General features: G+C 40.8%; 1 protein-coding gene across 1 annotated transcript; it reads right to left on the reverse strand.

Annotated features, from left to right (window-relative positions):
* Positions 1-5,961: 5,961 nt before the first annotated feature.
* Positions 5,962-7,158, reverse strand: LOC115503076 (vomeronasal type-1 receptor 4-like). The gene has a single exon (XM_030299074.1). It carries the CDS (start codon positions 7,003-7,005, stop codon positions 6,064-6,066), a length of 942 nt encoding a protein of 313 aa, XP_030154934.1. The 5' UTR covers positions 7,006-7,158; the 3' UTR covers positions 5,962-6,063.
* Positions 7,159-12,429: the final 5,271 nt, after the last annotated feature.

Genomic DNA, 12,429 nt, shown 5'->3' on the forward strand with positions numbered 1-12,429 from the left:
AAATTCATGCATAAAATTACCCTGTGTACCAAGGATGTGGGGAATTGAAGACTCTCCTCCAGGGTTAGTGTGGGTTGTGATTGGCTTAACCCCTTCAGGGGACAATATGGCCACTAAATATGAAGATGCCTGAAAACCATGATGCAGAAATTTGGTTCCTCACTTTCTGTTCATAACAACAGGGAATTCATAGCAAACAAGAACATGGGCCAAGTATGTTCGTGGCAGCATTGCCAGTGGAAGGAAAATATTAGAAACAACATAAATCCCCTTGAATAGGATCAGAGATTAAAACCAAAAAGTCCAGTCTGTCGACCCAAGTAAATGGCAAACAGTGGTGAAACAGGATGAACTACAGGTATAGGTGGGAAAGGGAGATTCTTCAGAAACAATTGAGAGAAAAGTCACGATACAGAATTGAACAGTCTATGGATGTATATACATATCTTGCACTTTCAGAAAGCAATATATAATTTAAAAAGTATGTACATGTATGTTAAAATATCTTAAATGCTTGGAAATGACACTCATCAAATTATAGTTGATGGTATCAGATGTGTGGCAAAATAAAAAACAATAAAAATTAAATAAAAATGCAGAGGAAAATTAACAGGAAATAATCCCTTATATCTTCAGAGGGGGCTGGTGATTAATCAAAGTCGATTGTCTCCAGCTGGTGCGGTGAGCTCCAAAGCTTGAGCAGGGCCTCCTCGGGCAGTAAAAAGGCCAGCTGGAGGGGGAGGCTTCTGGTCCGCCTCATCCTTTCTCAATCATCCTGGACATATTCACTATGTCCCATGGAGTTTGCTCAGCATCCAAAATTTGAGCTGCAAGGACAGCTGAGTCTTTATCATCCTCCTCAGACCTTTTGATCTTTTGTCCTTGGTTCCTGATTTAAAATGGGTTGTGAATTGGAATTAAATAAAAACTTAAATTAAAAAAATGTTTTTAAATAAAATAAAATGAGTTGCGGTTATGACTATCGATTGTATCATGAAGTTCCAGACACTTAAGAGGTTACATGTCTGTGTGCCCTCCAGAAAAAACAATTCCCAAATCAAAACGCTTGTCATGATAGTAACCTTTGAAAACTGCCTCTGATTGATGCTGTCTCACTGACCACTGTCCTCTTCGACCCACAGATAATGTGCAAGAACTGTTATCAAGCCTGTGGACACATGGCGAGGACCAGGAGGTGTCCCCTGAAGGGCTGGGCTGGGGCCCTTGTCTCCCAGCCCTCGGCCTCCAGGGAGGAGAAGAACCTGGAACCAAGGAAGCCTCAGCAACTCCAGACCCGGGCCTCTTGGCTAGACTGACAAGCAAAAAAGGCAAAGGTGAGGAATCTGGGTGGTTGAAGCCATTCTTAGAACTGGAATCTGAGGACACTGGAATCCGATGTCTTTTTCTTTGCACAGCCATCTCCAAGCTCAGACAGAGATTCAATAGAAATAGACAAAGAGCTCAATAGTTTTCAGGGTTCCTCACTCAGGAACGCAAAATGATAAATAATAATAATATATGTATAGAATATAATCATACATAAAAATTTACCCATTGCATACATAAATATATATTTTATGTTATATAAGTATATGAAATATATATATATAACATATTTTTAAGGATTTTACTTTCACGTAATCTCTGCACCCAATGTGGGGCTCAAACTCATAACCCTGAGATCAAGAGTTTTATGCTCCACTGACTAAGGCAGCCAGGTCCCCCTATAACACATATATTTTAAATTGTCTAATATATGTAAATATATATGATATATATAACTCATATGTTATATATAACATATATGTGTTTAATATATAATGTTTAAATTTTTATATATTATTATATTGCATATTATATTTTAAATGCTGTATATAAAATATATAAAAATATAAAATAAAATTATAAAATTTAAGGAATATGTATGCTGAAATTTCTGGTTTTGTAGTTTATTTTTATTTATTTTGAGAGAGAGAGAGAGAGAGAGAGAGAGACTAAGTGGGGGAGGGGCAGAGAGAGGGAGACAGAATCCCAAGCAGGACCTGTGCTGCCAGCGCAGAGCCTGATTTGGGGCTGGAACTCACCAACTGTGAGATCACGACCTGAGTCTAAATCAAGAGTCGGATGCTCAACCAAGTGAGCGACCCAGGCGCCCCTTGAGGTCGGATACCTCTGTATATGTGAAATGACCATTTGCATTTCTTTTACTGTGAAATGTTTCCATAGGTCCTAGGTCTCTTTTTCCTTTTTTGAGATGTCTTTTTACTCTTCATTGAGGGTAAAACATATTTTATTTGACTGTTTTTCTACAACATCCTACCAGGCTGATGCCTACCCACATATCCAGGAATAGATCTGACCTGTCAGGAAACCTGAGATGACATCCGCCCATGTGGATCCATCCAGCCTTCCATCTAAAGACTTGATTTGAAGGGGCACCTGGGTGGCTCAGTCGGTTGAGCATCTGACTCTTGATTTCAGCTCAGGTCATGATCTCGTCGTTTTGTGAGTTCAAGCCCCGTGTCGGGCTCTGTGCTGACAGTACAGAGCCTGCCTGGGATTCTCCCTGTCTTTCTCCCCTCCCCCACTTGCATTCTCTCTGTCTCTCTCAAACTTAAAAAAATAAAAAAAGACTTGAACTGAATTCTCTCTTAGCTCATGAACCAGCCTTAGGATGGGAGGTGGACTTATTGATGCACCCCATGCTGCACCCAAGCACTTTGACCAGGACCCCAATTTCACTGCCATGCTCCAGTCACAGTGTGCACAAGGTTTGCAGTGCCCAGCAGGAATGGTCCAAGTAAGAAAAAAAGAGGGGCTCCTGGGTGGCTCAATCAGCTAAGCATTGGACTCTTGATTTCAGCTCAGGTCATTATCCCGGGGTGATGAGATCAAGCCCCACACTGAGCTCCATGCTGAGCATGGAGCCTGCTTAAGATCCTCTTCTCCCTATCTCTCCTTCTGCCCCTACCCCATTTGCATGTGCTCTCTCTCTCAAAAAAAAAAATGAAAAAGAAAAGAAAAATAGAAGCAAAACTATTGGCATCCTCCCACAATATGGAAGGGATTCTAATATGTTAAGCAAGCACCATGAAGACAATGAGTGTTTTTCCCTCCCAGTTTTATTGAGATACAGTTGACATGTAACATTGTGCAAGTTTAAGATATACAACGTGACAATTTGATACACATATATATTGCAAAATGAATACCACAACAGGGGTAGTTAAGACCTTTATCTCGTTACGTCATTCTTTTTTTGGTGTATTGGGGATGTTTAAAATCTATTCTCTTAGCAACTTCCAAGTATATAACACAGTATTGTTAGCTATAGTCACCACGCTGTACATTAGAACCCCAGAAACTTATCATCTTATAACTGGAAGCTTGTACCCTTTGACTACCATCTCCCCATCTCCCCTGGCGCCCATCCCTGTCAATGACCATTCTAGTGTCTAGGAGTTTGGTTTTATTTATATTCCACATACAAACAATATCATATATATCATATATGCATCTTTGTCTATCTGACTTATCTTGCTTAGCAGAATGCCCTCGAGAGCCATCTGTGTTGTTGCGAATGGTAGGATTTCCTTCTTTTGTGTTGCTGGATAATGTTCCATTGTATATGGATACACCACATTTTCTTTATCCATTGAAGTGAATTTCAGTAAAGTGGAAGCCTCCCCCTTACTTCCTCACCTTAGACATTTGAGGGTGCTCCTCCCAAATCTCCCTCATTCCAACATGGCCAACTGGCATCCTCACACTTTAAAGAAAAACCTACCTTCTACAAATTCATGCCAGTTTATCCCAGATGGCATGTATTTGGGTTTTTTTCCTTTTTTTAAATTTTTAATTGAAGTAGAGTTGACACATAATATCATATTAGTTTCAGGTGTACAACGCAGTGATTTGACAACTATGTACATTCTGATATGCTCACCATGATAAGTATGGTCACCGTCTGTCGCCTCACACAGTTGTTACTGTATTATTGACTATATTCCCTATGCTGTAACTCTCCATCCTCATGGATTATTTATTTTATCACTGAAAGTGTGTGCCTCTTAGTCCCCTTCATTTCTTTCATCTATCCCTCTACACCCTCCCCACTGGCAACCACCAGTTCATTCTCTGTGTTTGTGAGTATGTGTCTCTTTTGTTGTTGTTGTTCATTCATCCATTTCTTTTGATTTTTAGATTCCACAAATGAGTGAAATCATATGGTATTTGTCCTTCTCTCTCTGACTTATTTCATGGAACATAATAAACTCTAGGTCTATTCATGGTGTCACAAATGACATGATTTCATTCTTGTTCGTGGTTGAGTAATATTCCATCATGTATATATCCCATTTTATCTATTGATGGACACCCAGAATGCTTCCGTACCTTAGCTATTGTAAATAATGCTGTAAACAGCGGCATTGTGTGTATCTTTTCAAATTAGTGTTTTAATTTTCCTCGGGCATATACTCAAAAGTAGAATGACTGGGTTGTATTATATTTCTGATTTTAATACTTTGTGGAAATCTCCATACTGTTTACTAGTGGCCACTAAAGTGGCTGCACTAACTGACATTTCTACCAATAATGCACAAGGGCTCCCTTTTCTCTATATCCTTGCCAACACTTGTTATTTCTTATATCTTTGATACTAGCCACTCTAACTGGTGTGAGATGATATCTCATTGTGGTTTTGATTTGCATTTCCCTGACGATTAGTGACATGAAACATCTTTTCATGTGTCTGTTGGCCATGTGAGTGTCTTTTTTGGAAACATGTCGATTCAGGTCCTATGTCCATTTTTTTTTTAACCTTTATTTTTTTTGAGACAGAGAGAGACAGAGCATGAACAGGGGAAGGAGACACAGAATCTGAAACAGGCTCCAGGCTCTGAGCTGTCGGCACAGAGCCCGACGCGGGGCTCGAACTCACAGTCTGTGAGTTTGTTGACCTGAGCCAAAGTCGGACACTCAACCGACTGAGCCACCCAGGCGCCCCCCCATGTCCATTTTTAAAAAAAGTTTTCTTATGTTTATTTATTTTTGAGAGAGAGAGAGACAGAGTGAGAGTAGGGGAGGGGGAGAGAGAGGGAGACACAGAATCTGAAGTAGGCTCCAGGCTCTGAGCTGTCAGCACAGAGCCTGATGTGGGGCTTGAATTCACACACTCTGAGATCATGACCTGAGCTAAAGTCAAACACTTAACCAACTGAGCCACCCAGATGCCACTCCTCTGTTCATTTTTAAATCAGATTATTATTATTTTTTGGTTGAGCTGTGTGAGCTCCTTTTATATTTTGAACATTACCCCCTTACCCCTTATTAGATATATCATTTGCAAATAGCTTCTCCCATTCAGTAGGTTGCCTGATGTGTTTTTTAAAATGGCCACCCACTCACTTTTTTCATCAGTGACAACAGGTTTTTGTGCTCTCCTTTGTCCCAACCCAGGTCCCTTTGTCCATTTCTATGTTAAATGCCTTAAATGTGCTAATATCCCTCCATGTCATCATATTTTAAAGATTACTGTCTCCCTAAGGTTTAAACTACAAATTTTATAACTTAGTCCCAAATGTTCCTAACTGAACCTGAATTTGCACTCCACCATCACCCCATCCTACTTCATTATTACTTGAGAACATTCTTTTCTTCACTTTCTTGAATGGCCGTCTCACATGTTAACTTCTCTTGCAACGTTTCCAACAATTCCAAGCGTAGTTAATTTCTGGATATATTTAGTATGTCAAATTAAAAATTACAACACTCAAATACTCCCTCACAATCTCTAGATTGTTTCAGGAACATTTTTTAATTGCACAGATTCCAAACTATTTCACTGGAAGTGTGAACAAAATTTCAGTTACATAAGTATTTTCATAATAATTGCATTAATATTTCATTTACATTTGCTATTGCCACTGATTGTTTTTTATCGGGACAGATGCTCATTCTGGCTTGCTGACCACTCTCCTGGGGTGTGATTGTTGCGTCATTATGCTGGCAGCTCGGGGAATGAATGAAGTAACAACTGTACACTGTGCAAAAACGTACAATTTACGCGTTTGTTATCACTTTCGTGGATGTTGTGTTCCTCAGCCAGGGAAGGTAGAACCTGGACACACAGGAGTTACCGTTCATGAGAACAAAGGGGCAGGCAGTTGGGAAACATCCACTGATCAAGGCAGAGACGTTCACCAGCAACCAGCTGGGATTATCGAAAACAGCCATAAAGACTTGGCAGATGGAGGAGAGGGAGCAGAAACACACAAAGGTGCTCACCAGGACGAGGATGCTCTGGGTGGCTCTGGACTCAGGAGAGGATCTGGGGGCGACATGAGTGCTGTGAATGTGCTGGACCCTCTGCCTGTGCCTGTGCAGGATGAAGACCATGTGGCCACTGGCCCAGACCATGATCCCCAAACATAACACATCAGGGAATGATAACAACGCTGCATGTAGCAATTGTGTGAGTTTGTTGTTAGTTGTCCCCGAACAGTATTGCAAATCCTTTCTCATTGAGATGCTCACGTTGTTCCGTTTGCCAGTCACATGGATAGGGCAAATGATATTTACCAGCATGTAGACGGTCCAGCACAGGAATAGAGAGAAGTCAATGTACTTGAGAGCTTTCCTTTTAAGTTTTGTCCCCCTGGCGTTCTGGGGGCTGATTGTGATGGCCTGGAAGGCACTCAAGAGGCAGGTGCTGCCTATGGACACACCCCTGCCTATTCTGTGAAGATAGAAAAGAAGTTTGCATCCAAAATCACCTGGAAAATTGTTCTGCCCGAAAGCTGCCATCATCTGGGGGACTCCTTTACAGAGGAGGGATAAGGAGTTGGCTGCAACCAGGTGTTTGACAATGAAATCTGTGGGCCTCAACCTGCACCCAGTGAAAGAGAGGAAGATATAATAGTAAAGAAGAGAGAAATTCCCCAAGATTCCGACCACAGTTTGGGTTAAGAAGATCACGCCTATGACCAAATCCCTGGAGGCCATTCTGCCGGTTTCCAGTCACTGAGATTTATCTTCAGAACCAGAGGATCCTGCATGGGAATATGAGGTGCGGGCATCATGCGTCTTGTCAACTAAAATCCGATATTCTCCACTTATCATTAGTTTCTCCTTCGAAATGGTGTTGAGAAAACCAGATATCCATATGTCAAAGGGTGAAATTGGACCCCTATCTTTGACCATACACAACAAATCAACTCAAACTGGATGAAAGACTTAAACATAAGATGTGAAACTGTAAAACCCCTTCAGGAAAACATAGGGGAAAATCTTCTTGGCATTGGTCTTGGCAATGATTTCCTGGATCTGATAGCAACAGCAGAGGCAGCAAAACCAAAAAAACACAAACACAGGTGGGATTATATAAAACTAAAAAGCTTCTGCGGAGCAAAGGAAATAATCACTAAAGTGAAAAGGCAGTCTATGGAATGGGACAAAATACTTGCAAAGCATTCATCTGACAAGGGTTTAATATACAAAACATAAGAATCTCCAACAACTCAATAGAAGAAACCACCAAATAACCCAATTAAGAAATGGGCAACTTTAGGAATAGACATTTCTCCAAAGAACATATGAATGATCAAGGATATGAAAAGGTGGTCGACTCTACTAATGATCAGGGAAATGCAGATCAAATCCACAACGAGATGTTATCTCACATCTGTTAGAATGACTAGTATCTTCCAAGCCCCAAAGATAACAAGTGTTGGTAAGGATGTGGAAAAATTGGAGTCCTTATACACTACTGGTAGAAATGTAGAATATTGCAGCCACCATGGAAAAGTATAGAAGTTCCTCAAAAAAAAATGTGATAGAACTATCTCATCATCCAGAAATCCCACTTCTTGGTATATATCCAAAAGAATTGAAACCAAGGTCTCAAAGAGGTGTCTGCATGCCCACATTCATTACAGCATCATTCACAATAGCCAAGTTATGGAAGCAATTGAAATGCCCATTGACTATGAATGGATGAGGAAAGTGGAGTATATACATACAATGAGATATTATCTAAGCTTCGAAAAGAAGGAACTCCTACTTGGATGAACATAGAAGACGTTATGCTAAGTGAAATAAGCGAATCACAGAAGGAAAAATACGGTATGGTTTCACCTACATGCGGAATCTAAAATAGTCAAACCCATAGAAGCAGAGCATAGAACAGTGGTTGCCAGGGGCTGGAGGGAGGGGGAATGGGGAATTGTTGTTCAATGTGTGTCAAGTTTCAGTTATACAAGATGAGTGAGTTGTGGAGATCTGTTGTACAATATGGTGACTATAGTTAGTAGTACAGTATTGTGCACTTTCAATTATGAAAAGAGCCTATACTTTAAGTGAAGTGCTCTGACCAAACACACATACACACACATACAGGAACACAAGGAATGTTTTGGAAGTGCTGGATATTTTAGTACCTTGATTGTGGTGATGGTATCACATAGGTAAGCAGATTTCCAAACTCATCAAAATATATACATTAAGGGGCGCCTGGGTGGCGCAGTCGGTTAAGCGTCCGACTTCAGCCAGGTCACGATCTCGCGGTCCGGGAGTTCGAGCCCCGCGTCAGGCTCTGGGCTGATGGCTCGGAGCCTGGAGCCTGTTTCCGATTCTGTGTCTCCCTCTCTCTCTGCCCCTCCCCCGTTCATGCTCTGTCTCTCTCTGTCCCAAAAATAAATAAACGTTGAAAAAAAAATTAAAAAAAAATACATTAAATATGTGCGATTTTTGGCATGTCAATTGTATATCAATAAAGGTTAACAAGAGAAATATTAATTTTTAAAGAGATTTTCAAGAGTTGAGTATATAACCTTTTTTTAAAAATTGTTTAATCAGTTTTGAGAGAGAGTGAGCATTGGGATATCCAAAGCAGGCTCCGTGCTGACAGCAGCAAACCCGTTGTAGGGCTTACATTCAAGAACCATGAGATCACAACCTGAGCTGAAGTCAGATGTGCAACTGACTCAGCCACCCAGGCGCCCCAAGAGTTTAAAGCAAATAACAATGTATGAGCCATTGCTATGAGGTTCATACATGTTGTAACTTACTTTTTAAACAGAACTCTGAGTCATCACTACTATCCCTTTCATTTTAAAGACAAGGAGAATACAGACAGGATAGGTGATTTGCCTAAATTCATACCGTACTTGGGGCAAAGCGTGGACTTGAATCTGGCTGAGGTGTTTGCAGAGACAGTGCATCTAACGGCTATACTATGCTAAGTAAGCTAGACAGCTGTGTTCTTTGTAAAATCTATATATAGAGTTTTGGTTTCAGCTTTGCCTTTTTATTTTAGCTTCATAGTATGTTACTTTATAATTTTTGTTATAATAACTTTCACGATGTGTAAAGATTTGTTCTGTAGACCAATGTCAAAATGAATAAAGCTTTAGAGATTTAATAAAATGTAGATGCACTGATTGCAGATTCGTGTTATGGGAACCTGTCCCATGACAAATTGAATTGAATGAATGCAAGCAAGAATGACTCAAGAGTAGGATGGAAACAGAAAGAAAAAAACTTTGGGGCATTTTCCTTTATGTCAAGAACAAAAATATAAGGAAACCTATCGTAATCTCATGTCTTGCCCTGAAGTATGGGATGTTGAATTCTAATATGGGATAAAATAGAATAAGGTAAAAACTGAAGTATTAGTAATTTTAGATCATATGCTTAGTTATTAATACCAGGTTAGGAACTATTAACCATGTGGTAAGTTCTCTGAAATATATTAAAATATGACATATGCAAATTGTAAACTCTAATACAGGACCGTTGTGTGCTTTACAAATTGATGTTATAGAATTTACAACTGATACCAGAGAAAACACCATAGGATACACGTGAGCCTAACAGCTACTCTTTGAAACACATTATTACAGAACTGTCTTTTCCTTAAATGCTATTTTCAATAGCTTCCAGAAGAAAACAGTCTCACCGTAATCCACAGACCATGATATTTTCAGCAGAGATGCTACTGTCTCCATTAAGCACATCATACTCAGAGTTAGAGAAAACATTTCTATTCTGGCAGTTGTCACTGGGATATCCTGTTTGTTCACAAGATTGCATGATTCGTACAGATTTATTTATCCTAGTCCTTATTATAAACATGGATTACAGGCACACCTCTAGTAATGCTACAAAGTTGGTGTTTGATTCCTGTAAGGTAGGCTGAAAGCAATTGCTTTCAGAACTACAGGCCAGGGGAAAAAATGGGGCACCTGGGTGGCTCAGTTGGTTAAGGGTCCAACTTCTGTGCTCAGGTCATGATCTCACAGTTTGTGGGTTCGAGCCCCACGTCGAGCTCTGTGCTGACAGCTAAGGGTCTGGAGCCTGTTTCCGATTCTGTTTCTGCCCCTCCCGTGCTCACCCTCTGTCTCTGTCTCTTTCTCTCAAAAATAAATAAACGTTAAAAAAAAAAAGAACTCCGGCCCAAATTACCTGAAAAATCAGGATTCCTTTTCACTGGACAAAATACCTACAATCATTGTCATTGTGGATTACACTAAATCACACCAGGAACCAGCAGGCATTAGGTAAAGTCTAGGACCCCATCTCTCTTTACTAACCCAGCTCATGTTTCTGTGGCTATGACACTGGATCCGTCTCAAACCCAGAATAATCCCCGTTTCATATACGATCACTTACCCACATTTACTTCCCATAGACGTCTATACCTTATAGACTTGCTTCTCAGACTGAAATGGAAAATATTTTCCCAGAAACATCCCTCTGTGTGGATGGTGAGCGCAGTGCAAGGTCATGAGGCCTCGTGCATGTGGGAGGGAGGCAGCCACGAGACCCTGTGATATGGGGCAGTGATCGTGAGCTCCCCTCCCTTCAGAATTGCAATTATCATTTCACCTTTAGTGGCCATGACAGCGCCGGCTGGGGATCTGAGAGCATTTATAAAGAACTTGTTTTCTGAAGTTGGTAATTACCGCAACCAATTACCAATTTCCACTTAATAACTACAAAGGGACCATTGAAATGACTGGTAGAGGCTGTTTTCCATTCCTGAAGGCAGACAGGTCTCACGTGGAGGGGAGCAAAATGCAGAGGTCTGACAGGTGAGGGACTGGGAACGAGTAGGTGTCTCTCCCTAGATCTGCTTTGCTGACAAGTTCTTCCACCCAAGAGTGATTTCTTCCGAATCTTCAGACCACAGAGGTGAACTACCATTAAATTAGAAGCAAAAAGTTGGTACCAGAAAAAATACCTGAGGGTTTTCAAAAGTTGAAACTCAAAGACAGGCACTCAATGCCAATTAATTTGGGAGTCTAAATTAAGCCTCAGATGGTTCCTTTTCTATGAATAAATGCTACATATGCAACTCAAGAGCACTGGATGGTTACCACAGTTTTCCATACTTGTTTTTTGATGTATTTTCAGTAATGAGAACTGTTGCTTTTGTAACACATGAAGAAATATAAAATAGGAGTTCAGATTACCCCTTAGTTGTCTCCTACAAACAAATCTACATCTTATCCAGGCCCACTATCCAATGCCTCTCAATTTCCAAGCCTGGGATGAGAGCCATACGGTGGGCAGCCTCTACTGCACATGCATGTGAGCACACGCACACATGCACACACATACAAACACATGCACACACCTCCATATAAATCACATACACAGTCACGTATACTCACATACTTATACACACACATATTCTCTCACCAACTCATGCCCACCCCATGTACAAGCTCTCAGCCAGAATCATACACGCCTACTACGACTCACACTCACATGGACTCCCACAGTCCCACCATATCTCAAAAATTACACTCACACGCATGTATGTGTATCTAGCCGTCATATCCATGTATGCAAGAAGAGAGCAGTACATGCCCCTGTATGAATCCATCTTTTAGACTTCCCACTTTGCAACCACCCACAAGGATATCATGATGTGCAATGTATAAAAAATGATGTGAGTATTGCTACTCTAGGTTGAGGCACAAAGTGGAAAAGTTGGAGTGTTGGGGGTCTGATATTGCACGTGTCCTGGATGCCCTCCTTTCTGGCATAGGCAGAGTGTATACGGTAAATAATAGATCATGCTGTGGAATTATTTTCTCGGTTCAAGTGGAAATGTCACTATGTGGAATTATTTTCTTGGGTCAAGTGGAAATGTGCTGTGCGGATTTGCACTCATTACACTGCTGGGTGTGCCAGGGCTCCTCGTCCACCATGACGCTTTCAGAGTCTTTAATAAAGACCACATGGAGAACTAGCCCATTTTGTCTCCACGTGGATTCTTTCAGGTTGGCGATGTTGGGGGCTGAGTTCTAGGTCTGTGTGGATATGAGGCAAAGATGGGTTTTATGGGGGAAGGTTAAGGGGAGAACAGAGAAAATCATGAGAGTATTGATCCCTGAGAATTGGCAACAACTCTTGGTGAAG

This window comes from Lynx canadensis, chromosome E2, assembly GCF_007474595.2.
Source record: "Lynx canadensis isolate LIC74 chromosome E2, mLynCan4.pri.v2, whole genome shotgun sequence".
In the NCBI taxonomy this organism is placed as follows: Eukaryota; Metazoa; Chordata; class Mammalia; order Carnivora; family Felidae; genus Lynx; species Lynx canadensis.